The sequence below is a fragment of the Centruroides sculpturatus genome, unplaced genomic scaffold, assembly GCF_000671375.1.
Source record: "Centruroides sculpturatus isolate CEXI.00-Female unplaced genomic scaffold, Cexi_2.0 scaffold418, whole genome shotgun sequence".
NCBI classification, from domain to species: Eukaryota; Metazoa; Arthropoda; class Arachnida; order Scorpiones; family Buthidae; genus Centruroides; species Centruroides sculpturatus.
In genome coordinates this window covers 389379-407839 of record NW_019385248.1, presented here as the reverse complement: position 1 = coordinate 407839, position 18461 = coordinate 389379, and the positions used below count along the sequence as shown (strand labels likewise).

General features: G+C 30.9%; 1 protein-coding gene across 1 annotated transcript in view; it reads right to left on the bottom strand.

The window, feature by feature from the left end:
* Positions 1 to 18461, bottom strand: part of LOC111636710 (transcriptional regulator ATRX homolog) — a 158800-nt gene that overhangs the window by 90368 nt on the left and 49971 nt on the right. Inside the window, exons 8-9 of the mRNA XM_023382014.1 lie at positions 12781 to 12795; positions 10761 to 11056 (exon numbers count right to left, since the gene is read on the bottom strand). Of these exons, the coding sequence (XP_023237782.1) occupies positions 10761 to 11056; positions 12781 to 12795 (311 nt within the window). The remainder of the gene's footprint in view (positions 1 to 10760; positions 11057 to 12780; positions 12796 to 18461) is intronic.

Sequence of the window (18461 nt, the reverse complement as noted above, 5' to 3'; positions counted from 1 at the left end):
AGTGAATAAAAACAAACAGTAAAGTGTGAGCAGTCAAAGTGATACAGTGACTGAATATAAATCGAAAATAAAGTGTGAAAACTGTGTAAAATGTACTTAGAATATTTGTTAATAAAAAGTTGATTTGATTTATATTTTATACAATGCCCAAACTTAAAAAAGGAAGAGCTCTTGCCAGTTCTGAAACAAAACGGCAAAAACAAAAAGAACAGCGAAAAAACAAAACAGTCAAAGAGCGCGAGGCACGTTTTCGTTTCCAATGAACAAGAATGAGCACCGTGAGAAGCAGAGAAACCAAAGAACAACAAATTGAACAAATTGACACAATCTTATAATAAAAAACTGCGAACACAAGCCACCCATGCAAATATCACCCTACGAGAAGCGCAGATGAGGACAAGTAAACAGTGCAACCTAACAAATGAAGCATTCCACTACGACCCAACAAAAGAATATAACAAACACAAACATGTTCTAATCAGAAAAATGGATAACATCTGCCAATTTTGCAACGCGAAAAAATTCAGTGGAGAAAACACTAAGATTCTGTTGCATGAATGGAAAAATTTGATTACCACCACTGGAAGCAACATACCCCAGATAACAAGATGAAAAATGTTGTTTATAAACAAGTATTGTTAATAGTAAAAATATGTTTTCAATAAAATTTTTTTACCTCATATTTTAAAGTTTATCCTTTTATTCCAACTACCACACAATCTCATATCAACTTCCTGAGCAAAACCTGAATTATCTAAATTTATACGAAATAATTTGAATTAAGTTAGTTTATAGTTAATCAGGGCTGCTGGCCCTAAGTTTTCTATATCTGGTCTTCACTCCATTCTCAAGATTAAGAAAGGATGGATGGAAAAATCTACAGATGAATGACAGTGGAAATCTAAGGTCTGTAATTTGGAAACAGTAGACCAATGAAGTCTATACTAAGTAACTAAAACAATGAGAATTATAATTCTCATTTTTTCAGGTTCTTAAGTTTAGTGCAAATTTCAGAAATCAACAAATGATGGTGTTAAATTATGGTTTGAATGTACAGTACATATAATTTGTTTGTTAATTTGCTGTTCATCATTTCCTAATTTATTGATTTTATATCTGCATACTATTTGAGTAATGTACTGTACATACTTAAAATGAAAATAATTAATATTTTTGTTAGATTAGTGATATTTTAGCATTATTACATTTCCTTCAAATAAACAAGCAATTATAATTAATACTAGTTCACTAGTTTTGTACATACAGTATGATCTCTTTATTATGAAGTTTAAAAGACAGAAAAAAAAAAGGCAGATATAATGAATATTTTGGTTCATGTTAACCAAATTCAATTCAAACGTGATGTTTCTGTCCCTCAGCAAATAACTTAAAACACAGCTGTATTTTAATTAGGATGGTATGACACTGTGCTGAAAACATTAATCAAAACAACTAGAGTACATAGTTTCACTAATAAAGTTGTGATATTTTATTAATATAAGCTATGTTTTAAAGTCAGTTGAAAATGAATCAATATGCATTTGCATTATTTTTCTCTTATATGTGTTCTTTACAAGATCATTTAACTTGTCAAATGAAATGACTCAAAGTTCTGGCACTCAATCAAACACATTTTCCAGCACTGCCAGTGCATTCTCAGCATATGCTTATGGCAGTAAGCTATAACCTGCTGCTTCTACTTCACCATCTATTGCCTCCACTTCATTTTCTCCTTTGATGTTACTGTCTTTTCTCACTAATTCTTCCTTCATGGGAATTTTGCTGGTTGTCAACTCATTATCAATTTGGATGTAGTCTCTAAAATCAGACTAAAGAATTAATGATTCCTGTAGAGTTGTCCGTTCTTCTTCAATGATCTTCATAGCCTATTTCTGGCCCATCTTCCACATCTACTTTAAAACAAAAAAATAAAACAAGCCTTCCTAAAGCAATTGAAATTCACTTCAGATAAAACTTTTTCTCAGGAATAAGATCCATTCCTTAGTGCATTGAGAATGCTCCATTATAAAGGCAAGGTATTCTTTGTCTTCTACATGACACACTAATATTTTATCAGTCATCCTCAATAAATCTTTCAAATGATGGATTATGCTCTGGTCTAGTAACTACAACAGAGATAATGTGTTTGCTGGAAGATAGAGTAGCTTTATGTTTTCAGAGACGTACCTTTCAGTATGGTGGGCAGTACATTGGTCCAAAAGCATATTCCTTTTATAGTGTGCCATCTGCATCTATCTTGAAAGATCTGTGTTTTGACTTAAGCTATGGTATTTACAGTATGATCACAAGGAAAGTATTGTGGCTTATATTTTTGAAGCACCTGGGCTTCACTGATTTGTCAACAACCAAAGATTGAAGCTTTTCAGTCCCATCCATGTTGTTCCTTACTCAGCTTTCCCAGAAGACTTTCCTCTTTCACAGCAAAGTCTTATTAGGAAGCAGCCTACAAAACAATCTCATTTGTACTAAACATATTCCTTGCTTCATATGAATTTAAAACGGATTTGTGACCTGTCTTCCAGTCATCCACTGCCTCCTTGTTAACCAATACTGACTCTTCAGAAACACAGTGCCATGTTATACCATGTCTTTGCTGCAAATGATTTCAATTCATAAGTATATGAGTTTTATAAAATTTAAATTTGCTATTGGCTGTTTAAAAGTGTTAAAAATCCACTTGTTGATGACATATGTGATGACCAAGTAATCTGGTTTTAAGTTAGTTGTTCCCATGCAAACAATTGACATGCAAGTTTGCAAATTTTAACAGATATTTTAAAATCTATTTACTACTACCTAGAAAATTTCAATCATATGAATAGAATCAATTTTATGTTATTTCCATTTTTGTTCATCAAAAATCGTTTTTACAGTAATCTCCATAGCATTACTATAGCATTACTATATATTAACACTGAAACACAAATTTTGTTATATTTTTGCTTAATTAATTTTATCACAAAAATGGTTGAACCTGCAGGTGTTTAATGACATCATGACTTCCTCACAACCACATGTCTGAATCATCTAACAATTTGTTGTTTAAAATTGCTGTAAAATCTCTAAACAAAGTTGCTGTTTCTTTTACTGTATTTGAAAGAAAAAATTTACAAAATTATAAGACATAAAATATAAAAGTCTTTTGTAAAAACTAACCTGAAAACATTGCATCCAACCTTTGCTGCAATTGAACCTATCTACACACAGCCTAAGTCTAATAACATCAGTCTTTTCTTTCATCATTGGCCCAGAAAAGGGCATGTTCAATGCAGACATATATGCCAGAACCATTCCAGAAGGCCATCTTCTAAACTCTTAAATTTTGCTCTTCCAATGCATTTTCTTTTCTTAGTACTATCTTCTAAATGTTATAAACCATCAAAATAGTATTTTGTGGCACACTAAACTTGTTTGCTTCTGTTACTTTAAGCTTTCCTACCTTCTTGATTTCGTCCACGATTTTAAGTTTCATCTCTAGTGATAAGTCTGTGTACATGCATTTTACCATTTCCAATCATTTGCAAAAACCAGCACTCCTGCTTAGTCTTTTTCCAAAGTGAAAAAGCATATAAGACTAACATGCATGGGCTGCAGACAATAAATGCCATGACTAAACAAAGACTGAACTTGACATCAAAGTCAATGTCCACTTCAGACTCATGACATCTTAAAAGTTATGGTATGTATTACCTTTGTATTAACAAACCTGAACAGCAAAACTTGCATATTCTGGGGACCATAACTGCACTTTGTATTACGTATTAACTGAACAGCTTTACATTAAAATTCCTATCTCTGCTCACAAGACTGGAAAATTACTTTATATTGGGACGTTAAATAGGTTCTCGCTGTTTTTTCGTGAAAATTAATGCTGTATTTAAAAAAAAGTCGTAAAATGTTGGAAAAACTATACGTCTTTTGAGGCTATCCAAGAATCTACCCATTTTTTGGCATCTTCATAAGAATGGAAGTGCTGCTCAGTCAGGCCATGTACTGTACCATCGTTCAGAACAAGTGATAATCAGAAGGAACAATGTCTGGTGGATACGGCGGGTGGGGTGGGACTTCCCATTTAAGCATTTCCAGGTAGGTTTTCACTGGATGTGCAACATGTGGCCAAGCATTGTCGTATTGCAAAATCACTTTGTCGCGTCGATGCTCGTATAGCAGCCATTTTTCCTTCAATGCTTGGCTCAAACGCATCAATTATAGTTGATAGCGATCTCCCATGATGGTTTCGTTCGATTTGAGCAGCTCATAAAAAACAACACCCACCCGATCCCACCAAATGCAGAGCAGAAGCTTCAAACCATGGCTTTGTTGACGATGTTGATGCATGGCCGGACTTACCCCCACAATCTTCTACGCTTAGGGTTATCATAGTGTATCGACTTTTCATTGCCAGTCACAATACGATGCAAAAAACCTCTCCTTTCCTGCCATTGAAGCAATGGTTCAGACATGAAAACATGCCATTCAACATCTCTCGGCTTCAACTTGTACGGCACCCAATGTCCTTGCTTTTGAATCATTCCTAATACTTTCAAATGTTTCGAAACTGTTGTGTGATCAACTCCTAATGATTCTTCAAGTTCAGCTAGTGTCTGACATGAGTCTTCATGAAGTAATACCTCCAATTCTTTGTCTTCAAACGTTTTTGGTGCACCAGAGTGTTCTTTATCTTCAACATCAAAATCATTATTTTTGAAGCATCTAAACCAATCTCTGTGTGTTATTTCCAACAGAGCATGGTCACTATAAGTCTCAACAAGAATTCTGTGTGCTTCAGCTGCAGATTTTTTTTTAATAAAATAGTGCAATAAAATTCTCCGCAAATACTCTTTTTTTGGCACGAAACTCGACATATTTAACACCATGAAAAAAAAGTTGTTTACACTTCGGAAAATGACATATAATGAATTACACGCTTGCTTATGGTACTTCCTTACAGATGCACCACCATCTTAAACTACACACATGCAGTTCTGGTAATGCCATCTGTTGGAAAACAGTGAGAACTTATTCAAGGTCCCAATAATAAACAGGACTTCGTATTATCCAATATCAGATAAAAGAGGTATACTGTATGTTTTTTTATTTAGATCTAAAAACATTATTATGAAAATTGAATTACCTTCTACTTGATGAGGTTTCAGTTTAACAATAAGACTTGGATGTACTTGAATTATTTCTTCTTTGTTTTCTTCATCAACTTCTAGAACTAGCTTTTTAGTTACACACTCTCCAGTCTCAGTAACTTCTATAACAGTGTGATTGTACTAAAAGATGACAATTTAATGTTAGATAACTTCAATTTATTCTCAATATATAACAATTAAACTTACTGCTTTTTGTCTTTCTAAAATACGCCTTTTTCGTTCTAGTTCAGCTTGAGCAGCAGCTTTAGTTTCATCTCTCAATTTTTTATCAGATATCAATTTTCTGATATTTTTTCTTCCTTTTCCAATGGGTGTATCTCCTTGATCTTGATTCTAAAAATGAGTATATTTAATAAAATTCATAAAATTTTTATGCTGAACTAGAATCTTAACATAAAAAATCATATATTTCTAATAAAAATTTGAAATAATTAATGTTTGATTAAATGTGTGTTAAGAATATTGATTCAATACAAAATGTAAATTAAAATGGTAAATTATCATCATAAAAGCTAAGTAATTTTTAGTCATTTAATCATAAATGAAAAAAAGGTAATTGATAATTTAGTTGAATTGTTTGGAATGTGATATTTTCTTTTTTTTATCTTCAAATTTGAAACAACTTATTTTTCTGCTATATTCAGATTATAAAATCATTTTTTATTATGAAGTTAAAACAATATAAAGTATTTCATTTTTCAAGTATAATTAAGATGAATTTCTTTGGAATATGTGCAAATTTACCATTTTTATAAAAGAGAAGTAAAAAGATAGCTCTAAACATATTGTTAGTGACGGGTCACACATAGTGGAATAAAATGACATTAATATAATACTCAAGTACAGTCAATATACAGTCAAAATAGTTGAAAATAGTTGAAAATTAAATTATAGTGTGAAATTATAATTTAATTTTCAACTATTTTCAACTATTTTAATTTTCACATATTTTGTTAATATAAAACTTAAGTAAGTTCTGTCTTCACGTGTAAACAACTAGCAGAGGCTTAAGCCTAATAGTAGAGCATATGATAATCTTTACAATTTATGAAATATTTAATGGTGAAACTCTTACATAAAGATATTAAACTAAAACTTTCATTTAATGTCTTTAAGAAATCTATCTGATAATCTTTTTTTATTATAAACTTAATATTTTATGATCTTGTTTCTAGGAAACCCTCTGAACTATTTGATCTAGTTTGATTATGCAAAATTTGACTGTATGAAGAACAAATTTTTCAAAGCTTTTGAAAATATTTTTATTTAAACAATTTTAATTTTGGTCTTTGGAAGTAAGACAGAATTACTATAAGGAACTTATTATTAGTGATGTAACGAATATTCGGTTACTATTCGGTATTTGGCCTATTTTTCACTATTCGGCCAAATACCAAATATTTAATCACTATTCGGCCGAATACCGAATACCTAAAATCAGGAGTAATAAATAACAAAAACACAGTAAATTAATCATTTTGGTATTTAGATTTAATGTTATCGAGTTAGTGTTGTTTGTTTATATTTATTTATAACTTGTAACATGCACAAAATAAAACAGAAAATAATATTAGTCACATGTATTCACAATTTATAATTACAAAGATCAGCACACGTACATGTCTATCGTTGGAGAATCCTCGCACATCTAAGGGTCTGACCCTGCCTATCCTTCTTTTTAAGCGCTCGTCTTTGCTCTTCCCTTTCTCTTTCCTCTATCACTCTAACCCATGTATGCCTGTGTATACGTCATAATACGCGCTCACGATACTTTCGATTCCTCACTTTTCCGTCGTAGAGTTTCCATTTTACAATTACGTGACTCAGCCTGGTGATAACGGAGAAAAGAGAAGATAGGACGTCGATATAAGTCACAGTTATGATTTGACAGATTCGAGACAGCTTGATAGCCCGAACGGCCCCAGGCTTTCACCCATGCACGCTAAGTGACTTTCATTACAAGCATTTAGCTTTCCGAAGTCTATGACAACAATTGTTTGACATTGACGGCCGCGAATTCCGTGCCAATATGCTGCCTTGACTTGTTCGATTATGTTATTGATTCAATTTCATATGTATTTTCACATTTTCACTTCGCGGTCCTTCTCTGTTCTTTTTCCATTATTTACACATGTAGGTCATTTCATTGTTATCCACATTTGATATCATCACTTATCACATACTTCCATGACACTCTTGTCTGTCTGCTACAACTGCCAAAAATGAACGCGATTGGCGAAGTGTAGTGACAGCGGGCCAATAGAGAGCAGAATCCTTGCCATAATGCAGTTTGTGCACCAATTTTCGTACGGGCATTAATCAAGCTGAATAGTTTGGCCGAATATTCGGCTATTCGGCCACGCTCCTGGCAGAATATTCGGTATTCAGCCTGAGACCAAATATACTATTTGTTACAACACTACTTATTATACAGCAAAACAGTCAATTACATAAAGTTTATCATGTAAAAAGAATGTGTATTTTGGGCTATTTTTCCATCGCCAGTCCTTATTATATCTATCTGATAAAACTAAAATAAATTATGGTAATTAACAACTATTTATTATCTTACACACACATAAAGCTCACTAAAAACTAATTACCTAAAATGATATATTTATTGAAAACAGCTGAAGTAACAAAAATTTACTTAAAAAATAAGAATAAAACAAGTAAAATTAAAATAAAATAAAAAATATAAATTAAATTATAAAATAACTTTAAAATATTACTAAAATGTGATAAAACTATATACCTGTAAAACCTGCTAAAAATATTGTTATAAAACAAAAAAAATCACTGAAAACTACTAAAATAACACATGTAATATATTTCAATGCACATTTATCAGGGAGACTGATTGTCATATGGTACAGTGTATTAATTAAATTTAAGGAAAGAAGTGTCCATTTTAAGATGCTCTTCCTTTCCTCCTCACTAAACTTTATTGTATTTTATTTTCCAAGTAGAATTAAAGCTCCTGGCAAGACTAATCTGGAACAAACAGCGAACAGTCACTAATTTTGAACAAAATGTGTATCTTGTACATTTGAATTTTGTTAAAATTTGTGATCCAATGTTACTTTATGAACAGCTAAATAAAATATGTTATCCATTTTATGCAACAGTGTTTTCCAAATAAAAATCAGGTTTGATAAAAATGTGAGAACCCAGACTTTAACGAAAACTTTTTTCAATTTCATCATACCTATTTTGACAACTAACATTGTTGATTATCCTTTACTACCCAAGAACTTCTCAGTTTGCATATTCTTGGCAGCAAAAGTGATGTTTTTCTGTGATCTGTCGACCTACCAGCCGTGCATTATCGCTTTTAATATCAAAACTGATGGCCGAATGAGTCAGTCGGAGCCTGTGCCTCAAACGGGTTAGTTAGTTAGTATCACCCACATCTCTTTCTCCACTTACCAATATTATTTACATCATATAAGCAAACCTCATCTACTCTAGTAATGAATATCACTTATTCCATGACGAGGATATTACCTACTCTCCAAACTGATTCTATCATCAGCCTGTCCGCATAATTCTACTACTGAAGACAACTTTTGTTGTTGGAACGTTTTGAAAGAATAATCCATCAGGTATTTATCTTCATGCGAATTATCATGTAAACACACTCTCTCTCTCTTGACCACCTATGGTATATAGATTAGAATGTGAGGTTTGCTGACTGATTGCATTAGTCAGGATCATCATGTAGTCATGACTATTATGTGGGAGTGGAAAAAATTCTCACAGACAGGTTCCTCACCATTACACCATTTAATAAAAATAAGAATTTCTTACAAAATTTCCTTGAACAATGGAGTATCACTGTACAGAAAGCAAGGATTAAGTCCGAATAAAGTTCAAATTTTTCGGGTGAACTTTGTCTTTAAAATATTAAATATAAAAAGAACCATTGGACGAAAAAAATTACAATTTGAATGTTCAAGTTTTCTTTTCCTTCCTTTCTGCAGAGACAGCAAAGCAATCGTAGGTCCTGGGACACTCGGCACAACTTCAGACCATTCTGGTCCTATAGACTTGGTGCACAGGGCAACGCACCAAAGGAGATTTGTTTTCATGATATTCAAAAATTTCTTTCCTGTTTCTATAGAAGCACCCATGTCTAAGGGAGGACTATGAACCAAAAACAGAGAACCAAGAGCGTCATGTCCTTGATTTTGCGAGATTTTTATAAGTTCTTTTTGGGACCCAGATCGAACATTCCGATAGGTCCATGTTGACTTACCCCCCCTTTCCGATTGGTTTTCACTTGTTATGAAACATAACAAGATCAGAACCCAGACAGACTGACAATTCAATCCCTATCGAAGATGTTCAATCTTAGGACTTACATTCATCTATTGTTTTAACTTGTGAAGTTCATCTTTCTTAGAAATTTCTACAGACATGTCCTTTTATGGACATGAAATATTCATTTTTTGTTTTCCCTTTCATTTTCTTATTTGACGGTTTCTTTTTACAACGTTAAATTATTATTATAATTATTATTATTATTGAATTGTTTTCTACACAAAATTTAAAAAAATTTTTGTGCATGAATTTTCGACCCACTTCCGGAGCTCCACAGGGCTCTCTGCCATTTTTAAAATGTCGCTACTCCACAGTGACATTTTAGCTAAGAGCGCTGTATGCTGTCAGTCCATTCTCTCCTTTGTTTTCCTCGTGTGCTTTTGATTTCACATAACATCACATGACTATATCCAAAGGTTTCTACAAATGATCTAAATAACGATCACAGTTACATCAAATAAGAAAATTTTAACAATGCATAAATTTTTCCGACAATTTTAATTTTTACATTTAAATTCTGTGTTACATTTTTCAGACTATTGCATTTACCAAGGAACATTATTTATGTTTTTTAACTTTGAAATATCTGTTAAGTAATTAATTGATTCTTGAAAATTGAAAGTCCAATAATAAGGTTTAAAATTCCAACTGAAGCAATGAGCAATTATATACAGTAGAGCGTCGATTTTCCGAAAGTCAATCATCCGAAAGATTTCCAGTCGGCAAATTTAAATATTCGCCAGTGCTGTGGAGCTTCAATCTTTGGCTATGTCTTGGGCTACTCAAACATTTTACGTTTTTGATACTAAATTAACATCTGAAGTATAATTTTTTATTGTTTTTATATTTTTAAATATATTTATTTTGTTTGTACAAAACAAAAAACTAATTTTTAATGATNACAAATTTTTTATATTATTTTTATATTATTTACAAATACAAATTTTATATTATTATACAGGATGTCCCATGCAAAATCAGACCCACTCTCTGGAAATGATATAAATAAAAGAAAAGGACACTCATTAGAAACTTTATTTTAACATTATTTAAATATACATAAACTTACAGAAGATGCTGGTGTCATTGTGTACATATGCACCTTTGTGTAAGCATAATCATATTCAGACTGACCTCATGTAAAATACCAATGTTAAAGAAAATAATAAATATCCAAAGAATATTTGATAATTCATTAACTTCATAAACTTAGAAAAGAATAGAGATTTTAAAGATATTCATTAATAAAAAACTTACACTTAGTTTGAGTTCATCTTCATCCAACCATGTTTCATATTCTTGAGCCCAATTTAGTATGGTATTATATGGACATATGACCAAACAAGTTCTAATAACTTTTTTAGTAAATTCATTTGTCAATAATGTATGAGTAAAAACAATAACCTGTAATGTTTTACCCAAACCCATACAATGTGCCAAAATGCATCCAGATCCTGGAGTAGAATTCAATTGTTTTAATGATTCTATTGTGCCCTCCCACATAAATTTGACACCTGTGGATAGAAAAAGAAAATGTTTTATTGAATGATATTCTAATTATATCAGATTGTATAATAATACTGATATTCTAGTTATGTTTGCTAATGACTTAAAGTAGAGGTGGCGAACCTATGGCAATTGAACCTATCTACACACAGCCTAAGTCTAATAACATCAGTCTTTTCTTTCATCATTGTCCAGATAAGGGCATGTTCAATACAAACATATGCCAGAACCACTCCAGAAGGCCATCTTCTAAACTCTTAAATTTTGCTCTTCCAATGCATTTTCTTTTCTTTGTACTATCTTCTAAATGTTATAAATCATCGAAATAGTATTTTGTGGCACACTAAACTTGTTTGCTTTTGTTACTTTCAGCTTTCCTACCTTCTTGATTTCTTCCACGATTTTAAGTTTCATCTCTAGTGATAAGTCTGTGTACTCTCATTTTACCATTTCCAAATCATTTGTAAAAACCAGCACTCCTGCTTAGTCTTTTCCCAAAGTGAAAAAGCATTTAAGACTAACATGCATGGGCTGCACACAATAAGTGCCATGACTAAACAAAGACTGAACTTGACATCAAAGTCAATGTCCACTTCAGACTCATGACATCTTAAAAGTTATGGTATGTATTACCTTTGTATTAACAAACCTGAACAGCAAGACTCTCATATTCTGGGGACCATAACTGCACTTTGTATTACGCATTAACTAAACAGCTTTACATGAAAATCCCTCTCTATGCTCACAAGACTGGAAAATTACTTTATATTTGGACCTTGAATAAGTTCTCGCTGTTTTTTCATGAAAATTAACACTTTATTTTAAAAAAGTTGTAATAAACACGTCACTGAAAGTATTGTCCATCGCTAGCCACTACTTTCTCCCATCGTTCTGGCAGCATTTGAATTCCACGTTGGAAAAACGACACATCTTTTGAGGCTATCCAAGAATCTACCCATTTTTTGGCATCTTCATAAGAATGGAAGTGCTGCTCAGCCAGGCCATGTGCCATCGATCGGAACAAGTGATAATCCGAAGGGGCGATGTCTGCCGAATACGGCGGGTGGGGTAGGACTTCCCATTTAAGCGTTTCCAAGTACGTTTTCACCNATTATCTAATTCCTTAAAAAATTACTTTTTTTTTTTTTCAGTATTTCAGACTGGAATGGTTGGTTATCCCGAATCCTTAACAGATCCGTCTTATTATTGTCAGATTTTGGTGTTAACATATCCTTTAATTGGAAATTATGGAATAGCATCAGATGAAGAAGATGAATATGGAATTCCCAAATGGTTTGAATCTAAGAGAATCTGGATTGAAGCTCTTATTGTAGGTGAATTAAGCGATTATTGTAGTCACTGGTTATCAACAAGATCTTTATCGGAATGGATGAAAGAGCATAATGTTCCTGGAATTCAAGGTAACAGGGTAGAAATGCATTTGATTTGCCCACTTTAAAAATAAGATTTACATTTTAAAATTTTATTTTGAAGGTATTGATACTAGAGAACTTACTAAGCGAATTCGGAGCAATGGAACTATGCTTGGAAAAGTAAAATTTTTAATATCTAATATATCTTTAATTTTTTAATAAATTGTTATAAAATCATGCAACAATTTACATTTATTTTGTTTTTATAATTAGCAATTTTTGATTATAGCTGTATAAAGTCGATGATGTGTAGATATGACTCCAAATGACTTTATAACTTTAACTAGAACACCAAACATAAATAAATTCAAAAACTTTTTCACTTGGAATAAAATTACTTATATAGGGTGTATCTAAAAGATGTTAACACTAATATTATAATTTCTTATGCCTTATTTCCTTTGCCTAATTTTTCATTACGTACAAGAAGTCACAACATAGTTGTGGAGTTCTCAAAAAAAGTACCTCTCTATTACTCTTGCCACAATGACTGCCACCTTCTCCAATAAATGTTAACATTTTTTTGAAGTACCTTGTATAAAGGTTTGAATATTTTTAGGCTAATTAGAAAAATGTTCTATATTAACTTATTTCACACCACTAAATCAGCTTTTTGAATTTATGTTTATATATTTGAATTTCAATAGTTTTAAAAAGTTATTCACATACTCTGAACCGATTACAGTGTGCACATAAACAAAACAAAAACAAAAATCAAACATTTTCAAACTCCACTCAAGTTCTTCATCAGGTTTTGTAATGATTACCTGATGGATCTTTGTAAAAGCTTTCGGAATAAAAATTCAAACAAATGTTCGAATATAAGCTCAAAAAATTAAAAATCGTGTCACACTTGCACCTTCAGTTGCCCTACCCTTCTTTAAAAAGTTATACTTTAATAATATTTTTCACAAATGTTTATTGAAATATCATAATTATTTCACATTAAAAGTTGTTATTATAATTTATAATGTTTATTTCTTTGAAATATATTACTGTATTTTAAGAAAAATGGTATTAATCATGAAAATATATCGTTTACTTCTATAGGAACTACATTTGTAATATTACCAACACTAAAACCATTAAAATACAGTAAAATTTCTTTATATGCTATCATTTTCAGTTGTTTTTTCATCAATCTCAAAATAAATTAATATAGTGAAACTTCTATTAATGGACACTCCTGAATAGCAAACACCTCTACATAACATACATTTTTACCTCTAAATAGCAGACACTCTAAATATTGGATGCTGTCATCCATAACCAATCTTACAAAAATAACATATCCTGCCTACAATATTCTGAAAGAATTAATCACATAGGAAATATGTTAAAACAAAAACAACGTATCAGTCCAAATACTCTTTCAGATGACAAATTTTGACCATAGGTGTCAAATAAAGACTGGCTTAAAATAATAATAATAGAGGAACAGGGCAGGTTATAAAAAGTTGAACGATATTCTTTATCTGTTAGAAAAGTTTAATCTGGTTAAGTTGTCAATCACCATTTATTGTTATACATATTAATGTTGTATAATCTATCATATTTTTAGAATTAAGCTTATGATACAAATAAACTATAAACTTTTCCAAAATTATTCATTCGACAAGAACCATAGTAAAGCAGTAATGAAAAAGAAACTTAAGATCATAAATTACATCATAAATGTGAGAAAACCAAACATCTTACCACACTTTAAATTGGTCGGCAAATTGCCTTTGTAAGATGACCTATGAACTTTCACCAAATAAATGCTGTTGTTGTAATCATTTTAATAGTTTTGTGGTGGCTAAAAGTGTAATTTTTAATAACTCAGTTAGCCTACTGAAAAAAGCAAAAATGTTTGCAAAGTTAAACCTACTTGATAACTACAAAGCAGACAAATCTCTGTATTGATTTTTATTAGTCACTTAGATCATAAATAACATTATAAATGTAACAATTCTGAGTATATTTCCCTCCTCTTGAAGAGGATCCCTTCAAATCACCTTTGTAACTTGACATTCAAATGTGATTCAATTAAAACAAAATTTTTACAGCTAAAAAAATAACATATTGTATATATATTTTAATTATATATGCTATGTATACTTTTGGTATATTCTCATTCTTAATGTAAATTTGATGTTTTTTTTAAATCCATTATATTCTTCATTATATGATGACCAGATTAAAATACAGTATAGCCACCAGCATGTACTTCCAAATAGCAGACAAACTTCACACTCCCGATGGTGTCTGCTGTTCGGAGATTATACTGTACAATAAAAATTACAAAGTGTGTAAAAAAATTAACAGTAATAATAAAATGTAACATATGTAATGACAAAATATAGCATAATAAAAAATCATAAATTATGTATACAACTTTCTCTAAAACTGCAGATAGACTAGAAAAATTAAATGGTGTAACATACACATTAATAACTAGAAACTGTGGTGACAATATTTACANTAACTTGACATTCAAATGTGATTCAATTAAAACAAAATTTTTACAGCTAAAAAAATAACATATTGTATATATATTTTAATTATATATGCTATGTATACTTTTGGTATATTCTCATTCTTAATGTAAATTTGATGTTTTTTTTAAATCCATTATATTCTTCATTATATGATGACCAGATTAAAATACAGTATAGCCACCAGCATGTACTTCCAAATAGCAGACAAACTTCACACTCCCGATGGTGTCTGCTGTTCGGAGATTATACTGTACAATAAAAATTACAAAGTGTGTAAAAAAATTAACAGTAATAATAAAATGTAACATATGTAATGACAAAATATAGCATAATAAAAAATCATAAATTATGTATACAACTTTCTCTAAAACTGCAGATAGACTAGAAAAATTAAATGGTGTAACATACACATTAATAACTAGAAACTGTGGTGACAATATTTACAACATTGTGCTAGTTTGCCTACAGTTAGAAATAACTTATCATTGCTTGCCACACTTGTGATAAGTTAATGTTTTCTTTACTATTAATGCAACTTCCCCAAAGTATTGTTTTTTAAATTTTGCTGACTTATGTTATTCTTAGCTTTTAAATATTGAACGTAATGTTTAGAAGCTTAGCATCCTCTCTACATTGGAATATCCTGAGCTCACCTGCAAATTGGGCCATGGCATATTCTGATTATTAATGATGTATTAGTTGAGCCAATGTAGTCTAGGCATTGGTCAAGCCAGTATCTAATAATGAAATTTTATATACACTCAGGGCCCATCTGTTGTCTGTAGAGTCTTTTTCATTCATTATCAATCAAAAGACTGACAGGTTTTGTTTATATGCAATTATGTTACAACATTTAATTTTTTAGCCTATTTCCAGTTGTATTGCAAAAGTTATGTACAGTACATAGTTTATAATTTTTATATTATATTGTTATATTTCATCATTATGTATGTTACAGTTTATTATTACTGCTAATTTTTTATAAACTTTGTAATTATTATATTATGTTTGAATTTGTATATCATCATATTTCATGTATAACATTCCATTTAAAAATTTTTTTGATTAATTGCACTTCATTTATGGAAACATATAACAACATGACGAAAGTCTATGAAAGTGATAGAGAACTTCATTTTTGCAATAAATGCACCTGCTGGAATAAGTATAGAAGGTTCAGCAATTTGTTATATTATTTTCCAGTTTTTAGCAGTGTTTAATTGTACAATATGAAAAATACTAAATATTCTTTTAACATTGCCTAAACTGATTTTAATAAATTACACATTATCTAAGCAAACTTAGGTTTGCCATTAGCATCACATTACCACTTTACATTCATTTCATATATCAAATTTTTTTAAAATAAAAATGAAATAAGTAAATATTATTTTATTTTAAGTTAACTACATACTTTAAAATTATGTATCAAAATGGTTTTATATTTAACAGGACTAAGAAAAAATTAGAAATTCTGATAGTCATCTTTAATTGTCTGAAGGCTATTTTATTGCAAACTTACAGTAATAGTTACTACTTGTATCATCTACAAATAACTGTTTGGTTAATTTTCTTAAACTAATCTCTGACAAATCTTAATTATATATAAAAAGGATTCATTTATTTTGCTGTGTTGGGAGTTGAGGGTAAAAATTACATTTTGTTTTTTGAATNAAATAATAATCATGGCTATTGTATCGTTAAAAATTATTTCTTTATTTTTTACAAACAAAATTAATATATTGAAAAATATAAAAGCAAAAAAAAATTTTACTTTAGAAGTTGATCTAGTATCAAAAATGTTCGATTCAGCACGACACACAGTCCTCAGAAAAACACCACACAAAAGTGCCAGTGCTGCCAGCTAAAACACACACACCAACAAAAAAAAAATATTGGAGTAGCTCAAGATATAGCCAAAGATTGCAGCGCCATAGCAATAACAAAAATTTTAATTTGCCGACTGGAATGCTTTCAGTTAACAGACGTTTCGGATAACTGGTTTTTGGATATACGACACTCTACTGCACTTTAATAATAGTATAAAAATGAATAATGAAACATGCTATATTAATATATAGTTTCAACACAACATTTAAAATAAATAAAAAAGTTTTCCCAAAAAGGAATTACAGTAAGACCCTGCTTCCTAGTTCCTAGACAACAAAGCGCTAAGCAAAACAACACTAAACGAGGTCATTTTAACATAGAGTAAATAGGGATACGGAAACACGTGACCAAAAGTAAAAAAATTTACTTTAATTTTAAGTTATTTTTATATTTATTTGCATAATAATATATGTTAAATAACACAAACATAGGCACACAAAAATGTAAAGTTCATTTTTTGTAAGGAAAATCCTGGTTTTTCTGAAATTCTTATTTTTTGCGATAAAGTCCTCTAGTTTCATTTGTCACCATTTTCTTTCTTTAAGCAAATGTCGGTAGCAGAAGATAGCATCCAAAATGCTCGTCTTGCTTTTGCACTCCTTTCAAAATCTGGGATTATTTGCTACAATTTGATCAATAATTTTGGTTATCTTACCAAACTTTTACTGAGGAAACCTGTACAAGTTCTTTGGATTCTTTGTTTTCAGAAAACTCTGTTTTCCTGTTCTACACAAATTTCTTGTTCTCTCAGTTCTTGAAGGTCATCGTTGGTAAGGCTCTCGTCAGAAACCTGCTATAACTCCTCAATATCCTGCTCATCTACATCTCGTAGTCCTGCCATATCGATTAGGTTGAGTTTGATCAACCTAACGATACAGTGATAGGCTCTTCTCGTTGAGAATTCTTGGATACCTTCAGCCATAACTTCTTCCACATTTTGTTCATGCATTTATCAGTTAATTCTTGTCAAGCCAAGCTGATATTGCCTATGGCATCCGTGATGTTATATTTTTTCCAAAATTGCACCAAACAAACATAGATTTTAAAAAAGTACACCTTTCTGCCACCCTTTTCTGATTGGTTTGTGTTCTTAAATAATTGTATTATACAGTAGACCCCCCCTATAATTACGATTCCTATAAAACTGCGAAAAAATTGCGACGGTATCTGTAAAAACCCGTAAAAACTCCTATAATTACGTAAAACGTCATCGGGCAGCTGAACTACTTTCCCGCCGTCCGTAATTACGGAGAGATTACTATCATCTGTACAGTATTATATATAAATTACATATAAATTAGGTACTGTACATATAATTATATATTAATTATATATAAATTAGGTACTGTATATATAATTATATATTAACTTATTGCAACTTTATCATAATTAAATATATAATTTCTGCCGTCTAGCGTGGCGCCACGCTACGGAGATTTTTACGCTAACTATCGTCTGTCAGTATGTAAATTAGGTACCGTAAGTCTAATACAGTACTGTAATTTTATACATTTCTTGTGAAAGAAACATTTCTTATTCAACGGCGATTAAAATTATTTATATTAATGATGTCTCCGAAGTTCTACGAAGTTTTCACAGAAAAATAAGTTGTTAGAAATCGGCCGCTCTTTGCTGAGCTGTTCCGCGAC